The sequence below is a fragment of the Rhinoraja longicauda genome, unplaced genomic scaffold (genome assembly GCF_053455715.1).
Source record: "Rhinoraja longicauda isolate Sanriku21f unplaced genomic scaffold, sRhiLon1.1 Scf001702, whole genome shotgun sequence".
NCBI lineage: Eukaryota > Metazoa > Chordata > Chondrichthyes > Rajiformes > Arhynchobatidae > Rhinoraja > Rhinoraja longicauda.
The window spans coordinates 2,598-25,000 of NW_027602917.1; the positions used below are offsets into that span (position 1 = coordinate 2,598).

General features: G+C 49.3%; 1 protein-coding gene across 1 annotated transcript; it reads right to left on the reverse strand.

The window, feature by feature from the left end:
* Positions 1 to 226: 226 nt before the first annotated feature.
* Positions 227 to 22,078, reverse strand: LOC144591743 (X-ray repair cross-complementing protein 5-like; the record flags this gene model as incomplete). Its single annotated transcript, XM_078395772.1, has 10 exons — positions 21,954 to 22,078; positions 20,552 to 20,664; positions 16,953 to 17,091; positions 13,789 to 14,043; positions 11,375 to 11,558; positions 10,446 to 10,632; positions 8,880 to 9,048; positions 6,833 to 6,994; positions 963 to 1,092; positions 227 to 327 (listed from the first exon to the last, which is right to left on the reverse strand). Coding segments are annotated over exons 1-10 (1,510 nt in total), but the record flags the coding sequence as incomplete, so codon positions are not given.
* Between the last annotated feature and the right edge of the window lie 325 nt (positions 22,079 to 22,403).

A 22,403-nucleotide genomic window follows, 5' to 3' on the forward strand; every position in this document is an offset into this window, starting at 1 on the left:
ATTCTACAAATTCACAACTCTCTGGGTGAAAAAGTTCTTTCTCACCTCAGTGTTAAATGGCCTCCCCTTTATTCTTAGACTGTGTGGCCCCTGGTTCTGGACTCCCCCAACATTGGGAACATTCTTCCCGCATCTAGCTTGTCCAGTCCGTTCATAATTTTATACGTCTCTATGAGGTCCCCTCTCATCCTTCTAAACTCCTGTCAACTCTCTTCCCACAACTCACAAGTCAGGTCCTCCATTTCTTCCACTTTGTTCTGGTCGAGCGCCAGGGCCTCCAGGTTGCGGAAGTACGTCTGCAAGACGGGGTTCTCAAAACTCTCCGGCCTGTTGTCAGAAGTTCAGAAGTTCTTACATTCCAGGAGCAGATTAGGGCATTCTGCCATCAGGTCTACACCAATATTTAATCATGGCCGATCCATCTCTCCCTCTCAACCTCATTCCCCTGCCTTTCCATAAAGTTCATCGAACAGTCCTCTCTCTCGCCTGCCGCTGCACATGGCACCCCCCCCTCCCCACCAGGCAGTTCCCCCTTTATTCTTGGCGCCCGCCCCCCACCATCAACCCGTCCCCCCATCAACCCCGCCTCCCCACCAACCCCGCCCCCCCGCCAATCCCCCCCAACCAACCCCGCCCCCCACCAACCCCGCCCCCTTCTCTCTTCCCGTTTTCCCCCCTGCTATGATCAGTCTGAAGAAGGGTGCCCGACCTGCAATGTCACCCACCCATGTCTCCCGGTGATGCTGCCTGACCCAAAGAGTCACTCCTGCACTTTTTGTAAACTGGCACCTGCAGTTGCTTGCGATTCCGCACAACCGCAAGCTGTTTGCGTGCACGAAATTTGCAGGCTCAACCCAATGCAGTTCCAGTGGCAAAGGACCCAGGGCATAAAACCGTCTTCAAAGACGCAGTGGGCAGATTCACAGCCGCTCGATAAAGCTATTGTCTGAACCTCCGCTGACCTGTACTTGAAGTGGAGTTTCTGCACCACTTTCTTCATCTTCTCGATCTGATCTCGATTGGCCTCCGCGCTCTTTGGAAAGCTGACCTTCCTGATGTCGTCAGCAAATGGCAAGAAGGTCAGGTGGAATCCTGAGGACAACACAGATGGTTTATTGACACCCACCCGACAAGTCAAGTCAATTTTATTTGAATAGCACATTTAAAAACAACCCACGTTGACCAAAGTGCTGTACATCAGTTCAGGTACTAAGAACAAACATACAATGGCACACAAACATAACAGCACATAGAAACATAGAAAATAGGTGCAGGAGTAGGCCATTCGGCCCTTCGAGCCTGCACCGCCATTCAATATGATCATGGCTGATCATCCAGCTCAGTAGCCTGTACCTGCCTTCTCTCCATACCCCCTGATCCCTTTAGCAAAAAGGGCCACATCTAACTCCCTCTTAAATATAACCAATGAACTGGCCTCAACTACCTTCTGTGGCAGAGAATTCCACAGACTCACACTCTCTGTGTGAAGAAATGTTTTCTCATATCATATCATATCATATCATATATATACAGCCGGAAACAGGCCTTTTCGGCCCACCAAGTCCGTGCCGCCCAGTGATCCCCGCACATTAACACTATCCTACACACACTAGGGACAATTTTTACATTTACATTTACCCAGCCAATTAACCTACATACCTGTACGTCCTAAAAGACTTCCCCCTTATCCTTAAGCTGTGACCCCTGGTTCTGGACTCCCCCAACATCGGGAACAATCTTCCCGCATTTAGCCTCTCCAACCCCTTAAGAATTTTATATGTTTCTATAACATATAGGAGGCAGCACATACATAAACAGTTCACAGCGCCCCCTCAGAGGGCCTCAAACGCTAGGGAGTAGAAATAGGTTTTGAGCCTGGACTTAAAGGAGTGGATGGAGGGGGCAGTTCTGATGGGGAGAGGGATGCTGTTCCACTGTCTAGGAGCTGCAACCGCAAAAGCGTGGTCACCCCTGAGCTTAAGCCTAGACCGCGGGATAGTGAGTAGCCCCAAGTCGGCCGACCTGAGGGACCTGGAGATAGAGTGGTGGGTTAGAAGATTTTTGATATGGGGGGGGGAGGGGGCAAGCCCATTTAGGGCTTTGTAGGACAAGACAAAAGTTTTTCATTGCACCTCGCTACACGTGACAATAAACTAAACTGTAACTAAGAAGGCATTTTACATGCTCACACTGCCCATGTGTAGGGGAGATACATGAAGCTTCAAGGAGGTACGAGGGTGCCACAATGGTAGAGTTGCTACCGCACAGCACCAGAGACCCGCGTTCGATTCTGACCACGGGTGCTTGTATGCACAGAGCTTGCACGTTCTCCCCGTGACCTGCGTGGGTTTTCTCAGGAATCTCCGGTTTCCTCTCACACGCCAAAGTCAATAGTCAATATTATTTGTCACATACACACGCAGTGAAATGAAAGATTACCCACAGTCCAACAATAAGAGCAATAAAAAGAAACAATAACACACACAATCACAAACCAACACAAAACAAAAAGAAACATCCATCACAGTGAGTGTCCTCCAGTCACCTCCTCACTGTGATGGAAGGCCAGAATGTCTTTTCTCTTCCCCTACCCAAAGACGTACAGGTTTGTTGGTTAATTATATTGGTATAGTTGTAAATTGTCCCTTGTGTGTGTAGGAAAGTGTTAGTGTGTGGGGATCACTGGTCGGCATGGACTCGGTGGGCTGAAGGGCCTGTTTCTGCGCTGTATTTCCAAACTTAACAAAACTAATCTACAGATGTTGATTTACAAAAACAGACATAAAGTGTTGGAGTGACTCAGTGGGTCAGGCAGCATCTCTGGAGAACATGGATAGGATGGATAGGTGACGTTTAAGGCCGGGTCACTAATCTGATCTGCCTGCACATGATCCATATTCCCCCAGACTGTGGTTCCACATGTGGGTACAGAATAAAAGGACGTATCTTTAGATAGATGAGGAGGAATTTCTGTGGTCAGAGGGTGGTGTATCTGTGGAATTCATTGCCACAGACGGCTGTGGAGGCCAAGTCATTGAGTATTTTTACGGCAGAGATTGACAGATTCTTGATTAGTGCGGGTGTCAGGGGTTATGGGGAGAAGGCAGGAGAATGGGGTTGAGAGGAAGAGATAGATCCGCCATGATTGAATGGCAGAGTAGACTTAATGGGCCGAATGGCCTAATTCTGCTCCTATAATTTATGGACATAGGCTGTATTTGATTTGCTTGCTTGAACCTTAGAATGGATGTCAACCTTTCCACAGAAATATGGTCAAAGCTGGGATCTGACTGCCCAGAGCAACTGAATATACTCCCCATAAACCACTGACCACACAGTCAGTGTGATGTGGGAATTTCTGGAAGAGGATGGGTGGTTTGTGGAGTGTTTAGCCCAGGAGCTTTACGTGCCGGGAAGGCAGGATGAGGGGGAGATGGCAGCATGGAATGAGGGAAGCAGAGGGGATGTTGAGCAGGGCAATGAATGGATGTGTAAGAAGGAACCGCAGATGCCGGTTTAAACCGAAGATAGACACAAAAAGCTGGAGTAACTCAGCGGGACAGGCAGCATCTCTGGAGAGAAGGAATGGGTGACGTTTCGGGTCGAGACCCTTCTTCACACTGGATGGATGAATGGATGTGATAGGTGTAAATTCCACAGGTAACAGGAAACAGTGTCCCTTATAACACCCTTTTGTTAGACAAATAGAGGGATTGACAGGAAACAGGATATTGACCATTTTTCAATGGAAGACAGGGACAAAAAGCTGGAGTAGCTCAGCGGGTCGGGCAGCATCTCTGGAGAGAAGGGATAGGTGATGTTTCGGGTCGGGAGCATTCTTACGACGACCCAAAACGTTAGCTGTTCCTTTTCTCTGGAGATGTTGCCTGACCCGCTGAGTCACTGCAGCTTTTTGTGCCTATCTTCGGTATAAACTAGCATCTGTAGTTCCTTCCTACACACATTGGTCAATGGTGAAATGGGTGGACATGTGTCCTCTATTGCACCATTTGTTAGGTGGTAAATGGGGGAATTGTTTACCAATGACAAGGAACAGGACAATAGACAATAGGTGCAGGAGGAGGCCATTCAGCCCTTCAAGCCAGCACAGCCATTCAATGTGATCATGGCTGATCATTCTCAATCAATAACCCAAGCAAGCCTGATTTCCGCTTTCTCCCAGATCTCTACATCACTTCACATTTCAGTGCTCATCCATTCCGATACTGCTGCAAAATGCTCTGGAATATTTAGCAGTGATTTTGCATGAATTTAGGACTGAGATGAGGAAACATTTTTTCAACCGGAGAGTTGTGAAGCTGTGGAATTCTGTCACAAAGGCAGTGGAGGCCAATTAGAAACATAGAAAATAGGTGCAGGAGGAGGCCATTTGGCCCTTCGAGCCAGCACCACCATTCATTGTGATCATTGTGATCATCCACAATCAGTAACCTATGCCCAACTTCTCCCCATATCCCTTGATTCCACTAGCCCCCAGAGCTCTATCTAACTCTCTCTTAAATCCATCCAGTAATTTGGCCTCCACTGCCCTCTGTGGCAGAGAATTCCACAAATTCACAACTCTCTGCGTGAAAAGGTTCCTTCTCACCTCAGTTTTAAATGGCCTCCCCTTTATTCTAAGACTGTGGCCCCTGGTTCTGGACTCCCCCAACATTGGGAACATTTTTCCTGCATCTAGCTCATCCAGTCCTTTTATAATTTTATATGTCTCTATAAGATCCCCTCTCATCCTTCTAAACTCCAGTGAATACAAGCCTAGTCTTTTCAATCTTTCCTCATATGACAGTCTCGCCATCCCAGGGATCAATCTCGTGAACCTACTCTGCACTGCCTCAATTACAAGGATGTCCTTCCTCAAATTAGGAGACCAAAACTGTACACAATACTCCAGATGTGGTCTTACCAGGGCCCAATACAACTGCAGAAGAACCTCTTTACTCCTATACTGAAATCCTCTCGTTATGAAGGCCAACATTCCATTAGCTTTCTTCACTGCCTGCTGTACCTGCACGCCAACTTTCAGTGACTGGTGTACAAGGACACCCAGGTCTCGCTGCACTTCCCCCTTACCTAACCTAACACCATTGAGATAATAATCTGCCTCCTTGTTTCTGCCGCCAAAGTGGATAACCTCACATTTATCTACATTATACTGCATCTGCCATGCACCTGCCCACTCACTCAACCTGTCCAGGTCACCCTGCAACCTCCTAACATCCTCTTCACAGTTCACACTGCCACCCAGCTTAGTGTCATCCACAAACTTACTAGTGTTGCTTCTAATTCCCTAATCCAAATCATTAATATATATAGACAGACAATAGACAATAGGTGCAGGAGGAGGCCATTCGGCCCTTCGAGCCAGCACCGCCATTCAATGTCATCATGGCTGATCATTCTCAATCAGTACCCCGTTCCTGCCTTCTCCCCATACCCCCTGACTCCGCTATCCTTAAGAGCTCTATCTAGCTCTCTCTTGAGTGCATTCAGAGAATTGGCCTCCACTGCCTTCTGAGGCAGAGAATTCCACAGATTTACCACTCTCTGACTGAAAAAGTATTTCCTCATCTCCATTCTAAATGGCCTACCCCTTATTCTTAAACTGTGCCCCTGGTTCTGGACTCCCCCAAAAATTGGGAACATGTTTCCTGCCTCTAACGTGTCCAACCCCTTAATAATCTTATACGTTTCGATACGGTCCCCTCTCATCCTTCTAAATTCCAGTGTATACAAGCCTAGTCAGCGCCTGCAGTCAGGATGGAGCCCGGTCTCTGGAACTGCATGCGCTGTAAGGCAGTGACTACCGCTGCACAACCTTGCTGCCCTACTCTTGTACCTAAATCCAGTTTAGTTTAGTTTATTGTCACAGTGCAAAGCGGACAGACAATCCATGATTACAATCCATGATTACAATTGAACCATTTACAGTGATACATGATAAAGTGAATAACGTTTAGTGCAAGGTAAAGCCAGCAAAGTCCGATCAAGGATCGTCCAAGATTTTTACTGAACTGTATACATAAAAGGCTTTTGACTGTACGTGAAAGGTACAGATGTTGAAAACACACACCTCCAGATTCAGGGACAGCTTCTTCCCAGCTGTTATCAGGCAACTGAACCATCCTACCACAACCAGAGAGCAGTGCTGAACTAATCTCTACCCCATTGGTGACCCTTGGACTATCCTTGATCAGACTTTGCTGGCTTTACCTTGCACTAAACGTTATTGCCTTATCATGTATCTATACACTGTAAACGACTCGATTGTAATCATGTATTGTCTTTCCGCTGGCTGGTTAGCACGAAACAATGGCTTTTCACTGTACCTCGGTACACGAGACAATAAACTAAAGTGAACTGAACTCTTCCGACACCCTTGTACTTAAGTATGATAGCGCCAATGTATGGTAAGATATCACTGGACCGCATGCATAAAAGGCATTTAACTGTAGCTAGGCACATGTGAAAATAAAGTACCATTGAAGATAGACACAAAATGCTGGAGTAACTCAGCGGGTCAGGCAGCATCTCAGGAGAGAAGGAATGGGTGACGTTTCGGGTCGAGACCCTTCTTTGGACTGGTTAGGGATAAAGGAAATGAGAGATATAGATGATGATGTAGAGAGATAAAGAACAATGAATGAAAGATATGCAAACAAGTAACGATGATAAAGGAAACAGGCCTTTGTTAGCTGTTTGTTGGGTCACTCCAGCTTTTTGTGTCTCTCTTCGGTTTAACCCAGCAGCTGTAGTTCCTTCCTACAAAGTGCCGTTGAAGATTGGGTGTTGAGTGGACCCGTTGGCCACTGACCTGAAGGCAGGATCTGCATCTTCTGGTCGTCCAGCTGCTCGTGCTGTGGGACCATGGCCACGAACCGAGGTGGCGTGTTGCGCCGCGGGGTGTACCGACAAACGGCGTACACCCCTTTCTCCAGGCACTTGGTCAGCAACGCGCTGAACAGACTCGTGCTTCCTGTTGGCCATACAAGCACAGGCAAAAATCAGATGAGCCAGGCACTAGGACCCTGTAGAGTCAGCGGTGAGCAGAGAGCCAGCGGGCAGCGGAGAGGCAACGGCCCCTGGTCGCTGAACTAAGGTTATGCAGATGCTGCCCGACTTGCCGTGCCTCCGCTTACGATAATTTCGGTTTACGATGGGTTTGTCGGAACGTAACCCCATCGAAAGTTGAGGAGCACCTGGGTAAAGGTCGGTCACCCACGCGTCAGTCGGTCGAAGGGCCCACAGCCGAGAACAAAGAGGGCGAAGGGGGGGGGGGGAACAACGAGGGGCCCGGCGAGGGGGGGAGAACAACGAGGGGCCCCGGCGAGGGGGGGGAGAACAACGAGGGGCCCCGCGAGGGGGGAGAACAACAAGGGGCCCCAGCGAGGGGGGAGAACAACGAGGGGCCCGTCGAGGGGGGGAGAACAACGAGGGGCCCGGCGAGGGGGGGAGAACAACGAGGTGCCCGGCGAGGGGGGGAGAACAACGAGGGGCCCGGCGAGGGGGGAAGAACAACGAGGGGCCCCGCGAGGGGGGGGGGGGGGGAGAACAACGAGGGGCCCCGCGAGGGGGGGAGAACAACGAGGGGCCCTGGCGAGGGGAGGAGAACAACGAGGGGCCCGGCGAGGGGGGGAGAGAGAACAACGAGGGGCCCGGCGAGGGGGGGGGGGGAAGACAACGAGGGGCTGTGAGGCAGCCGCTCTACCCGCTGCACCACCGCGTCTTTGTGGGGAATGGCCTGATCAGGGGCAGGAGGTGGATCCTTGAATGAGGACCTGTGGGGAGGGGAATGGGGTTGTGGATTGGGGAGGATGGTGAGATGGGCAAATGTGGTGGGATGGTGGGGAGTCTCAAAGCAGCGAGGCCAGGAAAAGAGGCACTCCTTGTGTGCAGCCCACACCAGGCTGGTCTTAATGTAGCGTGTTGTATATGGAGAGCTGGATGAAGACAGCAGGCGGGGCTCGCTGTGTACGGGGAGCTATGAAAACAGCGCCGCATGGTGATGCCATCCCTTGCCCAGTTTCTGGAAATCCTGCCACACAAGGCGGCACCCACACAAGCATGGTGCCCACACAAGCATGGTGCCACACAAGAATGGCGCCCGCACAAGGTGGTGCCACACAAGAATGGCGCCCGCACAAGGTGGTGCCACACAAGCATGGCGCCCGCACAAGGTGGTGCCACACAAGCCTGGTGCCCACACAAGCATGGTGCCCACAAGCATGGTGCCCACACAAGCATGGTGCCCACACAAGCGTGGTGCCACACAAGAATGGCGCCCGCACAAGGTGGTGCCACACAAGCATGGTGCCCACACGAGGTGGTGCCCACACAATCCTAATGCATGCTGAGAAAGCAGATGGCCCAGGTTCAGGGTGACGTGGGTGGAGGCAGGTACAGTAGTGGTGATCAAGAGCCTTTCAGACAGGCACGTGGATATACACGTGTGGAATGGAGGGATCATGTGCAGGAAGGGGAGACTAATTGAACTAGGCATCATGTTTGGCAGACATTGAGGGCCTGTTTCTGTGCGGTGCTATTTTACGTTCACCGTTTGAAGCCTAACAGAGGAGGCGGGGGTGTTGCTATGAACTAGTTGGACCTTGCGATCTTGCAGCTTGTGGCAGAGTATCACTCAACGCCCTCAATGGGATTCATCCCCACTGACCCCTGCCTGCAACGGGTGGTAAACACAGAACAGTACAGCACACGTACTGTTCGGCCCACAATGTCCATGCAGAACATGATGCCTAGATCAACTCTTATATGCCTGCACATAATCCATATTTCTCCATATCCAAAAACCTCATAAAAGCAAGTGCCCTGTGTAAGTGGCAGTGACTGGAGGTGTGGGTTACCTGTTATGAACTCCTCCTCAGGGTAAACGAACTGCGAGGGCCTGGTGTGATGGTGCTTCTTCAACAGAGACAATGGTTTGAAGCCAATGAGGACCAAGCTCGGATTATCAAACCTCTTCAGCTCTTCAGTTTCTTCCTTCTCCAAGACAATCTGTCTTTGTCCATAGACCTGGTTTCCAGAGCACAAGAGCAGGCTTCAATCTCTGTGGCCTCACACTAACAATCCTCACCTATAGGGGCGGTCACGGTGGCACAGCGGTAGAGTAGCTGCCTTACAGCGAATGCAGCGCCGGAGACCCGGGTTCCATCCCGACTATGGGTGCTGTCTGTAAGGAGTTTGTACCTTCTCCCCGTGGGTTTTCCCCGAGATCTTCGGTTTCCTCCCACACTCCAAAGACGTACAGGTTTGTAGGTGAATTGGCTTGGTAAATGTAAAAATTGTCCCGAGTGTGTGTAGGATATAGATTTAGAGATACAGCGCGGAAACAGGCCCTTCGGCCCACCGAGTCCGCGTCGCCCAGCGATCCCCGCACATTAACACTATCCTACACACACTAGGGACAATTTATCCAGTCAATTAACCTACAAACCTGTACGTCTTTGGAGTGTGGGAGGAAACCGAAGATCTCGGAGAAAACCCACGCAGGTCACGGGGAGAGCGTACAAACTCCGTGCAGACGGCGCCCGTAGTCAGGATCGAACCTGAGTCTCTGGCGCTGCATTCACTGTAAGGCAGCAACTCTACCGCTGCGCCACCGTGCCGCCTAGTGTTAATATTCGGGGATCGCTGGTCGGTGCGGACCTGGTGTGCCGACGGTATTTTCGCGCTGTATCTCTAAACTAAACTAAACAAGGTGTACCATGTGTTCCAAATAAGTCTTAGTCATACCGCAAGGGAAACAAGGCCGTTCGGCTTAGCCGGTCCAAGACGCCCAGTCCCATTTGCCTGCATTTTAGTCCATGCCCCTCGAAACGTGAAGAAGTTCCCGACCCGAAATGTCACCCATCTGTTTTCTCCAGACATGCTGCCTCAGTTACTCCAACACTTTGTGTCTATTCCTCAAAATCTTTCCTATCCGTCTACCTGTCCAAGCAACAACATTTGACGAGCTGCATAGGAGCTGCACCAGGGCAGGCTGAAGTTGCAGGTTTTAACCCCACAAGCTTGAAGGACAAGAGGTTTTGAGAGAGAAGTCCAGACTTTAGGACTCCGGTTTCCTCCCCATCCCAAAGACGTTCAGGTTTGTTGGTTAATTGGCTTCTGTAAATTGTAAACTGTCCCTAATGTTTCGGACGGTGCTCGTGTACAGGGGGGGGGGGGGGGTGGGTGATCGCTGGTCAGTACCAGCGATCACCATCAGGCCTGTATCTCGAAAGTCTAATGAGAGTTCGAGGCTGTGCCTGGACTCAATGGGCTGATTGGCCTCCTAAGAGCAATGCAGGTGGTGGAGACAATAGGCAATAGGTGCAGGAAGAGGCCATTCGGTCCTTCGAGCCAGCACCACCATTCAATGTGATCATGGCTGATCATTCTCAATCAGTACCCCGTTCCTGTAGGTTCATTACCTGGGCCTTTCTGGTGTCACTGGGCAGCAGCAGGCTGCCGGTCTCACTGTTAAACCAGCGGGTTTTAGTTTTGACGGGCTCGTTGGTCTTTCGGTACAGGCGGACTGCAGACGGTCTCTTGGCATTGTGGACAAGGTTGTACACGCCGACCGACAGCTCCACACCTCCTCCCAGCTTCAGGTTCAGCCTGGGACAAGGGAGAACACACGTCAGCATCACCACAAACTGCTTACCGGATAGTGAAAGGTCTGGATACAGTGGATGTGGAGAGGATATTTCCACTAGCACCTGACGCCACAACCTCAGAATGAAAGGACGTACCTTCAGAAAGGAGATTTCTTTAGCGAGAGGGTGGTGAATCTGTGGAACTCAATGCCACAGACGGCTGTGGAGGCCAAGTCAGTGGATATTTGTACGGCAGAGATTGACAGATTCTTGATTAGTAAGGATGCCAGGGGTTACGGGGAGAAGGCAGGAGATTGGGGTTGAGAGGGAAAGATATGTCAGCCATGATGGAATGGCGGAGTAGACTTGATGGGCCGAATGGCCTAATTCTGCTCCTCTCACTTATGAATTATGTGTTTGTTCTCTCAGAGGAATTTAAGTTCGCAGGAAGGGACAGTTTAATCTTCCTCATTGATGCATGTTTGAAGTGAACATGTATCGTCATGTCCGTTTAAGACATGTCACCGTTTGACATGACGATACAGGTAAGAAGCAGGTCGCTCTAATCCACCTGCCCCCATCGCCTTTAGCTCTGGCAGATACAGCACCACTAATGCAGAGTTGACTCGATGGGCCGTAAGGCCTGATTCTGCTCCGAGACATAATCTTAGACACGTGTGTCACGGTCCACCCTAAAGAGGGAGAGGGATCAGGAACCGCAGGTGTTTTAGGAGCCAGGAGAAGCTCAGCCTGAGGTGGCTGACCTGGTGACCGCTCTTTTCTTGTATTCCTTGGCCCAGATTTTCCGAAGCAGGTCGTCCACTTTGGCCGATTCCTTGACCTGAATGCCCACATCTTCATCCGCCGACTGGTTCTCAATGTCACAGTAGAAGAGCGACTTGTCGAACCCACCAGGCTTCCTCAGGTGCAACAGGTCGAGGATGATACCTAAACAACGGCAGGGGTAAACCATCGTCAACACGCCAGCTACAGGCTGCCACAAGCCCTACAGCTTTACCCCCTAAGGGCTGCACGGTGGCGCAGCGGTAGAGGTGCTGCCTTACAGCACTTGCAGCACCGGAGACCCGGGTTCCATCCCGACGTAGGGTGCTTGTCTGTACAGAGTTTGTACGTTCTCCATGTGCCTGCGTGGGTTTTCTCCGAGATCTTTGGTTTCCTCCCACTCTCCAAAGTCGTACAGGCTTGTAGGTTAATTGGCTTGGGATAGTATTAATGTGTGGGGATCGCTGGTCGGTGTGGACATGGTGGGCTGAAGGGCCTGTTTCCACGCTGTATCTCTAAACTAAACGAAGTGATATTTGAGGGAATTCCAAACGCTTTGGAATTCCTTCCTCATCACTCCCTCTCAATCTCCTTCCTTAGGTTACTATAAGAAAATAACTGCAGATGCTGGTACAAATCGAAGGTATTTATTCACAAAATGCTGGAGTAACTCAGCAGGTCAGGCAGCATCTCAGGAGAGAAGGAATGGGTGACATTTCGGGTCCAGACCCTTCTTCAGACGTCTCAACCCAAAACGTCACCCATTCCTTCTCTCCTGAGATGCTGCCTGACCTGCTGAGTTACTCCAGCATTTTGTGAATATATGCCTTCCTTAAGTTACTAGTTAAATCCAATTCTTCACCAGAAGTTTCACTACTTCTTTTACAAGACTCAAGTGACCTCACCTTCAACAATACTAATTTGATTAGTACGGATGTCAGTGTCAGGGGTTATGGGGAGAAGGTATATCAGCCATGATTGAATGGTGGAGTAGACTTGATGGGCCGAATGGCCCAATTCTGCTCCTATCACTTATGAACATCCAACATCCAAGCAAGCCTGATTTCCGCTTTCTCCCAGATCTCTACATCACTTCACTTTTCAGTGCTCATCCATTCCGATACTGCTGCAAAATGCTCTGGAATATTCAGCAGTGATTTTGTATGAATTTAACACTGAGATGAAGAAAAACCTTTTCACCCGGAGAGTTGAGAATCTGTGGAATTCTCTGTCACAAAGGCAGTGGAGGGCAATTAGAAACATAGAAAATAGGTGCAGGAGGAGGCCATTCGACCCTTCGAGCCAGCACCACCATTCATTGTGATCATGGCTGATCATCCACAATCAGTAACCTATGCCCAACCTCTCCCCATATCCCTTGATTCCACTAGCCCCCAGAGCTCTATCTAACTCTCTCTTAAATCCATCCAGTAATTTGGCCTCCACTGCCCTGTCGCAGAGAATTCCACAAATTCACAACTCTGGGTGAAAAAGTTCCTTCTCACCTCAGTTTTAAATGGCCTCCCCTTTATTCTAAGACTGTGGCCCCTGGTTCTGGACTCCCCCAACATTGGGAACATTTTTCCTGCATCTAGCTCATCCAGTCCTTTTATAATTTTATATGTCTCTATAAGATCCCCTCTCATCCTTCTAAACTCCAGTGAATACAAGCCTAGTCTTTTCAATCTTTCCTCATATGACAGTTCCGCCATCCCAGGGATCAATCTCGTGAACCTTCGCTGCACTGCCTCAATTACAAGGATGTCCTTCCTCAAATTAGGAGACCAAAACTGTACGCAATACTCCAGATGTGGTCTCACCACGGCCCAACACAACTGCAGAAGAACCTCTTTACGCCGATACTGAAATCCTCTCGTTATGAAGGCCAACATGACATTAGCTTTCTTCACTGCCTGCTGTACATGCACGCCAACCTTCAGTGACTGGTATACAAGGACACCCAGGTCTTGCTCCACTTCCCCTTTACCTAACCTGACACTATTGAGATAATAATCTGCCTCCTTGTTTTTGCCGCCAAAGCGGATAACCTCACATTTATCTATATTATACTGCATCTGCCTACTTACACAACCTGGATGTTTTCAAAGAGAATTAGATTTAGCTCTTTGGGCTAACGGAATCAAGGGATATGGGGAGAAAGCAGGGACGGGGCATTGATTTTGGATGATCAGCCATATTGAATGGCGGTCGGTGCTGGCTGTAGGGCTGAATAGCCTACTCCTGCACCTGTTTTCCATGCTTCTATGAATTATGCTGTGTATTACTACTGTGCAGTGTGCTAGACTGAACAGCGTGTGGTGTTACTGTTGTAGTGGCTGGCAGACTGCGTCGTACAGATATTATTGCTTGCATAGCAGCGGGGGCAGCCACCCACCTGTCTCACGGAGGTCGCTGGCCTTGGTTCTGGCCATGCGTGCCTTGGAGCTGTCGTTGGCGTGAGGGTCATCGTCGTTGGTGAACAGCATGATGCGCTTGTGGCTCAGCTTGAGCCTGACGTCGCTGAAGAGGGTGGAACAGGCCCACAGCGCCTCTCCCACCGAGACGTCCCGGCTGTGGCCTAGGTCCTCCCTGAACATCTTGTTCCCCTTCTCGCCTTGGTACCGATCCAGTTCCACCACTCGCTTGGCACCTGTTTCCAGACAGATAGATAGACAGACGCTTGGTACTGTGTCGGAAGGAACCGCAGATGCTGGTTTACACTGAAGGTAGACGCTAGGTTCTGCAGCAATTCCGCGGGTCAGGCAGCATCTCTGGAGAAAAGCAATAGGTGACGTTTCGGGTCGAGACCCTTCAGACTGACACTTCCCTGAGTGAGTGAGACCCAGATTGAGTGTGTAGGAAGGAGATACAGATGCTGATCTCCTCTGCCTACATGTGATGCATATCTCTACCTAAAAGCCTCAACACGTACAGGTATGTAGGTTAATTGGCTGGGTAAATGTAAAAATTGTCCCTAGTGGGTGTAGGATAGTGTTAATGTACGGGGATCGCTGGGAGGCACGGACTTGGAGGGCCGAAAAGGCCTGTTTCCGGCTGTATATATATGATATGATATGATATGATAACACCACTATCGTATCTGCCTCCTCCACCACCCCTGGCACCCACTATGCTCCGTCTAAAAAACTTGCCCCACACATCTCCTTTAAACTTTCCCCCTCTCACCATAACGTTTTGCCCTGCAGTCCTTGACATTTCTACTCTGGGGAAAAAAGTTCTGACTGTCCATCCTCTTCATAATACTTCATTGTACACGTTATCTCACATAACTCTATGTACTCGGGTCTCCTCTCAACCTCGGACCTTGTCCCAACTCTCCTTACAGGTAACACCCACTGATCCAGGAGGCTTTCTGATACGGTAAATCAGTGCTTCTTAAACTATTTCAGTCTCATTCATCCGTGAGTCTTTATCACAACATTTCATTCACCCCAAAATAATTTCATTCACCCTTGGGTGAACCATTCACCAGTTTAAGAAGCACTGCTGTAAATGGTTCCGACCCGAAGCGCCACCCATTCTTTTTCTCATGACCCACTGAATTACTCCAGCACTTTGAGTCTCTCTTCAGCATTCTGGTAAACCTCTTCCGTGCCCTATCCAAAAGCCTTCCCATCCTTGCTGTAATGGAGTGGCCAGAATTGCAAGCCATACTCCAAATGGGCCGAATCAAAGTCCTATTACACTACAAAATGGCTCCCTGAATCTTATCTTCAATGCCCTGCCCAATAAGCTGAAGCATACCATATACTTTCTTTACCATTCTATCTACTTGTGTTGCCACTTTCAGGGAGCGATGGACTTGGACCCCATATTTTTGAAGTTAGTCTATAATTTAGGTATGGCCTTCCTTAGTAAGTGATTGAGCGTTTTTTGAAGCAAGCAGGAAATAAATGAAATGCACTGATACAAGAGCAGAATGTCATAAATAACTATGTCTCCATTGAAGATGGTGTTCCTTGTTCATCTAATGTGCGAAAGTACAAACTATGATGAGCTGTAGCATGTTCTATTTTCTAAAGTAGGAGAAGACTTGATCATATTGAATGGCGGTGCAGGCTCGAAGGGCCGAATGGCCTACTCCTGCACCTATTTTCCATGTTTCTAAGACAATGATGTAATGTTCATAAAAGGAAAGGGTTGGGATTGGCAGAAACAGAATGTGGCCAACAGCTGACAGGATGAGCTACTGAAACAAATTTAAATGCCGGGGTGGTGCAGCGGTAGAGTTGGCACCTCACATCGCTGGAGACCCGGGTTCGATCCCGACTACGGGTGCTGTCTGTACGGAGTTTGTACGTTCTCCCCGTGACCTGCGTGGGTTTTCTCCGAGATCTTCAGTTTAAGAATAAGGGGTAGGCCATTTATAACTGAGATGAGGAAAAACTTTTTCAGTCAGAGAGTTGTGAATCTGTGGAATTCTCTGTCTCAGAAGGTAGTGGAGGCCAATTCTCTGAATGCATTCAAGAGAGAGCTAGATAGAGCTCTTAAGGATAGAGGAGTCAGGGGGTATGGGGAGAAGGCAGGAATGGGGTACTGATTGAGAATGATCAGCTGGCTCGAAGGGCCGAATGGCCTCCTCCTATTGTCTATTTCCTCCCACACTCCAAAGACGTACAGGTATGTAGGTTAATTGGCTCGGTGTATTTGTAAATTGTCTCTAACGTGTGTAGGATAGTGTTAGCGTGCGGGGATCGCTGGTCGGCGCCGACCCGGTGGGCCAAAGGGCCTGTTTCCGTGCTGTATCTCTAAACTAAAGTAAAAACTAAAGCCAGATTTCTCATTGGGCAAAGAAATGTCTTCACACAAGGTGTGAAGGTGTGAGAAGTGCACAATTTGTGGTTGATGCAGAAACTGAACACTGAATCGGCTGAAGGAAATGGGGAGGAAGAAGCGAGTGGTGAATGGGACCTGTGCAAAAGCAAATTGAAAACAGTCGCAATCATGAATTATCATGAATTATCTTTCTTAATCTCTGGACATCCTGTATCATTTCACAGCTAATGCGGTGCTCTTAAAGCAACTCGTGAAAATAATACCTTGGAATTATTCCTCAGGCAACATCATGAAGCAGATTTCTTGGTTGTAACTGCAGGCCTGTTTATGGATAGAGAGCGTATTGACTGCTTGCATCACTGCCTGCTTCAGCAACTCCATCGGCCAGAGCGGCACAGTGGTAGAGTTGCTGCCTCACAGCGCCAGAGACCCGGGTTCCATCCCGACTACGGGTGCTGTCTGTACAGAGTTTGTACGTTCACCCCGTGACTGCGTGGGTTTTCCCCGGGTGCTCCGGTTTTCTCCCACGTGCAGGTTAATCAGCTTCAATAAAAATTGTAAATTATCCCCCGTGTGTGTAGGATAGTGCTAGTGTACGGTGATCGCTGGGTGGCACGGACTAGGTGGGCCGAAGGGCCTGTGTCTGTGCAGCATCTCTAAACTAAACTAAAGGAGATTACAAAGAATGGGGAAAGGACACTGCAAGGAACACACCATACCTGGGTTCAAACAGAGTCGCCTGGATCTGGCAGGTGAACCTACCTGGAGTGTCCAGGTCATGGAGGACATAGATGTGCTTGAAGTCAACAGAGTTCTTGTGCTTTCGAGTGCCGAAGAAGACAACCGCCAGGAGGTCACGGTCACTGCTGATGATTTTGCTGGTGTACACCTTGTGGGCACACTGCGAGCAAAACAGAGTCACGTCAATCACCAACAGTGCCACCGCTAATCAACAACACCATGCATTACCCATCCACCCCTTCACCTCAAATGCTGGGGAGCGTTACGGAGACAAGACAGGAGAATGGAGTTGACAGAAGGTGGACACAAAATGCTGGAGTAACTCAGCGGGTCAGGCAGCATCTCGGGAGAGAAGGAATGGGTGACTTTTCGGGACGAGACTGATGTCAGGGGATGGGGCGGGATAATAAAGACTGGAGCGACTAGGCTTGTATACACTGGAATTTAGAAGGATGAGAGGAGATCTTAACGAAACGTATAAGATTATTAAAGGGTTGGACACGTTAGAGGCAGGAAACATGTTCCCAATGTTGGGGGAGTCCAGAACAAGGGGCCACAGTTTAAGAATAAGGGGTAGGCCATTTAGAACTGAGATGAGGAAAAACTTTTTCAGTCAGAGAGTTGTGAATCTGTGGAATTCTCTGCCTCAGAAGGCAGTGGAGGCCAATTCTCTGAATGCATTCAAGAGAGAGCTAGATAGAGCTCTTAAGGATAGCGGAGTCAGGGGGTATGGGGAGAAGGCAGGAACGGGGTACTGATTGAGAATGATCAGCCATGATCACATTGAATGGCGGTGCTGGCTCGAAGGGCCGAATGGCCTCCTCCTGCACCTATTGTCTATTGAATGGGTGACTTTTCGGGACGAGACTGATGTCAGGGGATGGGGCGGGACAATTTATATCAGCCACGATTGAACGGCAGAGTAGACGATGGGCCAAAAGGCCTAATTCAGCTCCTGGAACTTATGAACGATTTAGTTTAGTCTAGAGGTACAGCGTGGAGTCCGGGCTGAGCAACCATCACCCGTACATTAGCTCTACCCTACACACTAGGGACAACTTATAGAAGCCAATTAACCTGCAAATCTTTGGAGCCAGGGGCACATGGAGAAGACCCACATGGTCACGGGGAGAAGGTGCAAACTCTACGCAGACAGCACCCGTGGTCAGGATCAAACCCGGGTCTATGGCGCTGTGAGGCAGCAGCTCTACCCGCTGCGTCACCGCACCGCCCTTCTGAGCCAATTTTGGAGTCGTACGCAGGCCGGCCAGACCCAGTGGTGACATTATTAACGGGGTTGAATTGACAGAAATCTAGTTAGTTCATGGTTATTGCTGCTATTTTCATTTAAAGCCAGATCAATATAATAACACAAGTGTAAATTTCCCAGTTTCCAAAGTGGGATTGGAACTCGGATGCCTTGATGAGTTTAGACTTTTGGATCATTGGTCAAGTTACGTAACCATTTTGCGAGCAAACGTTGCCTAGCCCAATGTGTAGGAAGGAACTACAGATGCTGGTTTACTAAACAGAGCTAGATAGAGCTCTTAAGGATAGTGGAGTCAGGGGGTATGGGGAGAAGGCAGGAACGGGGTACTGCAAGTTCCAGAGACGTCAGTGAGTTTGCGGAAGCGCCCCCCTGCAGGACCTATACATCAGGAGGTGCAGATCCAGAGCCAGTAACATTATGGGGGACCCCTACCACCCCAGCAACGGACTGTTCCAGCTGCTACGGTCAGGCAAACGCCTCCGCTGTCACGCTGTGAAAACGGAGAGGATGAGACGGTGTTTCTTCCCACAGGCCATCAGAACTGTTAACGTTTATAACTCCAGGGACTAAATTTTTGTCTTCTCTATATTAACTTTATTAACTTTATTTATATGCTGTAACTGTCATTCTTTTTTGTGCACAATCCGCAGGCATTGCCACTTTCATTTCACTGCACATCGTGTATGTGTATGTGACAAATAAACTTGACGACTGAGAATGATCAGCCATGATCACATTGAATGGTGTTGCTGGCTCGAAGGGCCGAATGGCCTCCTGCACCTATTGTCTATTGTCTATTTACATTGAAGATAGACAGGAAATGCTGGAGTAACTCAGCGGGACAGGCGGCATCTCTGGAGAGAAGGAACTCCTTCTATCCAGAGATACTCCCTGCCCCGCTGAGTTACTCCAGTCTTGTGTGTCTACCTTCACTGCCTCACCCAGTCACTGGGTATCAAGAGGACAGGTGTAATCGTCCGTGAGACCTCATGCCCGCTTTGCTGCTGTTTTCCTGACGTTGAACTCTGTGCGAATCAAGGTGAAAGAACTAACCATTTTCACTTTCTAATACTTTCTAGTCAAGAGATTGCAAAGCAGCATCCTCCACTCTACTCCAACAACAGATGCTCTCAGTTAACAGTGTCAGTGTGCAATCCACACGCCCCACAACTGTTCCTGAGCAAGATCGGTCAGTGTCCAGTTCCTGGGCGTGCCTACCTGTGAAGATCTGCGTCGTGCCTGGCGTTAATGAATGAATTAATTAAAATCGTTGAGAACATTAGTGACGCAGTGGTGATGGTTTCCGACGGGCACGGTGACGGACTCACATTGATGCCAATCGTAAAGAAAGTCCATCAACGCCACTGCTTTAGGTTCTTGTTAAGTTTTAGAGATACAGCGCGGAAACAGGCCCCTCGCCTCCCCACTGAGTCCGCGCCGACCAGCGACACTAACACTATCCTACACACACTAGGGACAATTTTTCATTTCCACCAAGCCAATTAACTTATAAACCTGCACGTCTTTGGAGTGTGGGAGGAAACTGAAGATGTCGGAGATAACCAGTGCTGATCACGTGGAGAACGTACAAACTACGTGCGGACAAGCACCTGTAGCCAGGATCGAACCCGGTCCCCAGCGCTGTGAGGCAGTAGCCCTACCACTGCGCCACCGGGCTGCTATTGTTCAGGAAGATTAAAGTATGTCGAGCTTTTTTACACTCGTTTTTGGGTTATTAGTTTATTGAATTTTTAGCTTTATTATTATATATTATCTATGTGTACTGTGTTCACAGACCTGTAACACTGCTGCAAGGAGGAAATTAATAGTCTGTTGTCAGAGCATGTGACAATTAAACACTCTTGATATACATTGTATGAGAAAATAACTGCAGATGCTGGTACAAATCGAAGGTATTTATTCACAAAATGCTGGAGTAACTCAGCAGGTCAGGCAGCATCTCAGGAGAGAAGGAATGGGTGACGTTTCGGGTCGAGACCCTTCTTCAGACTGATGTCAGGGGGGCGGGACAAAGGAAGGATATAGGTGGAGACAGGAAGATAGAGGGAGATCTGGGAAGGAGGAGGGGAAGAGAGGGACAGAGGAACTATCTAAAGTTGTGGAAGTCGATGTTCATACCACTGGGCTGCAAGCTGCCCAGGCGAAATATGAGGTGCAATTGGGATGGTTTATTCATGGAAAGCTGCAGCTACCAGGTAGGCGACGCCAAAATTAATTTTGTATTTCTCCCACTTCCGCTCACTGCCTTTGCATTAGTGGTTCTGTACCTGCCAGAGTTAAAGGCGATGGCTTCAGGGGGCTAGTGGATTATAGCGAGCACGCTTCTTACCTGTAACGTCATGTCAAACGGAGAAATGTCCGTTTCACGGTCCACTTCAAACATGCATTCCGAGGCATCAATGAGGAAGATTAAACTGTCCCTTCCTACTAACTTAAATTCCTCTGAAAGAAGAACAAACACATAATTCATGTTCATAAGTGATAGGAGCAGAATTAGGCCATTTGGCTCATCAAGTCTACTCTGCCATTCAATCATGGCTGATCTATCTTTCCCTCTCAACCTCTTTCTCCTGCCTTCTACCCATCTGCCTTCCTGACACCCGTATCAATCAAGAATCTATCTATCTCTGCTTTCAAAATATCCATTGACTCGGCTTCCACAACTGTCTGTGGCAATGAGTTCCACAGATTCACCTCCCTCTGACTACATCACAATCTATAATGTAATAACAAGGAACTGCAGAGAAGATGGATACAGAGTGCTGGAGTAACTCAGCGGGTCAGGCAGCATCTCTGGAGGAAATGGATGGGTGACGTTTCTGGTCGGGACCCTTCACAGGAACTCCTTCCTTCACAGGAACGAACGGCAGAGGCTGGTTTACACCAAAGAAAGACACAAAATACCGGAGTAGCTCAGCGGGTCTGACAGCATCTCTGGAGAACATGGATAGGTGATGGGTTTCGGGTCGGGGCCCTTCTTCAGTCTGACGAAGGGTCCCGATCCAAAACACCACCTGAACACATGACAAGTGTGTGCTGGTGAAAGCATCATCGACTATGGCACAGCAGGGCGGCACGGTGGCGCAGCGGTAGAGTTGCTGCCTTACAGCGCCGGAGACCAGAGTTTGATCCCGACTATGGGTGCTGTCTGTATGGTGTTTGTACGTTCTCCCCGTGACCACGTGGGCTTTGTCCGAGATGGGCTTCCTCTGGGACATTGTTGGCTGGCGTGGGCAAGTTGGGCCGAAGGGCCTGTTCCCACACTGTATCAATCTATGACTCTATGAGATCTGCGGTTTCCTCCCACACTCCAAAGACATACAGGTTTGTAGGTTAATTGGCTTGGTGTGTGTGTAAATTGTCCCTAGTGTGTGTAGGATAGTGTTAGTATGTGGGGATTGCTGGTCGGCGCGGACTCGGTGGGCCGAAGGGCCTGTTTCCGCACTGTATTTCTAAAGTAGACTAAACTAGACTAGGTGACATTTCGGGTCGAGACTGAAGAAGGATCTCGACCCGAAACGTCACCCATTCCTTCTCTTCTGCGATGCTGCCTGACCCGCTGAGTTACTCCAGCATTTTGTGAAATAAATACCTTCGATTTGTAGCAGCATCTGCAGTTATTTTGTTAGACTAGACTAGTGTGTACTGTGCATGAAGCGTGTTCCCTGCGTGCGGTTGCCTTTCACCAAGGGGCGGTGTGAGCGTGCAGTGATGTGCTGCTGCTGCTGTACCTTCATTGTCCTCGGCATCATCCTGATCTTCCGCATCCTCATTGTGATAGTGCGAGCGCCAGTCCGACATGCTGCTGTAGAGGAGCTGCCCGCTGTGCTGTCGGGTAGAGGCACAACACACCAGCAAACTGTGGGGGAATAGACACAAAACGCTGGAGTAACTCAGCGGGACAGGCAGCATCTCTGGAGAGAAGCAAAGGTTTCGGGTCGAGACTCTTCTTTAGACTGAGTTGGGGGGGGGGAGGGAGACACAGAGATATGGATGGGTAAGGTGTGAAAATAGACAATAGGTACAGGAGGAGGCCATTCGGCCCTTCGAGCCAGCAGCACCATTCAATGTGATCATGGCTGATCATTCTCAATCAGTACCCCGTTCCTGCCTTCTTCCCATACCCCCTGACTCCGCTATCCTTAAGAGCTCTATCCAGCTCTCTCTTGAATGCATTCGGA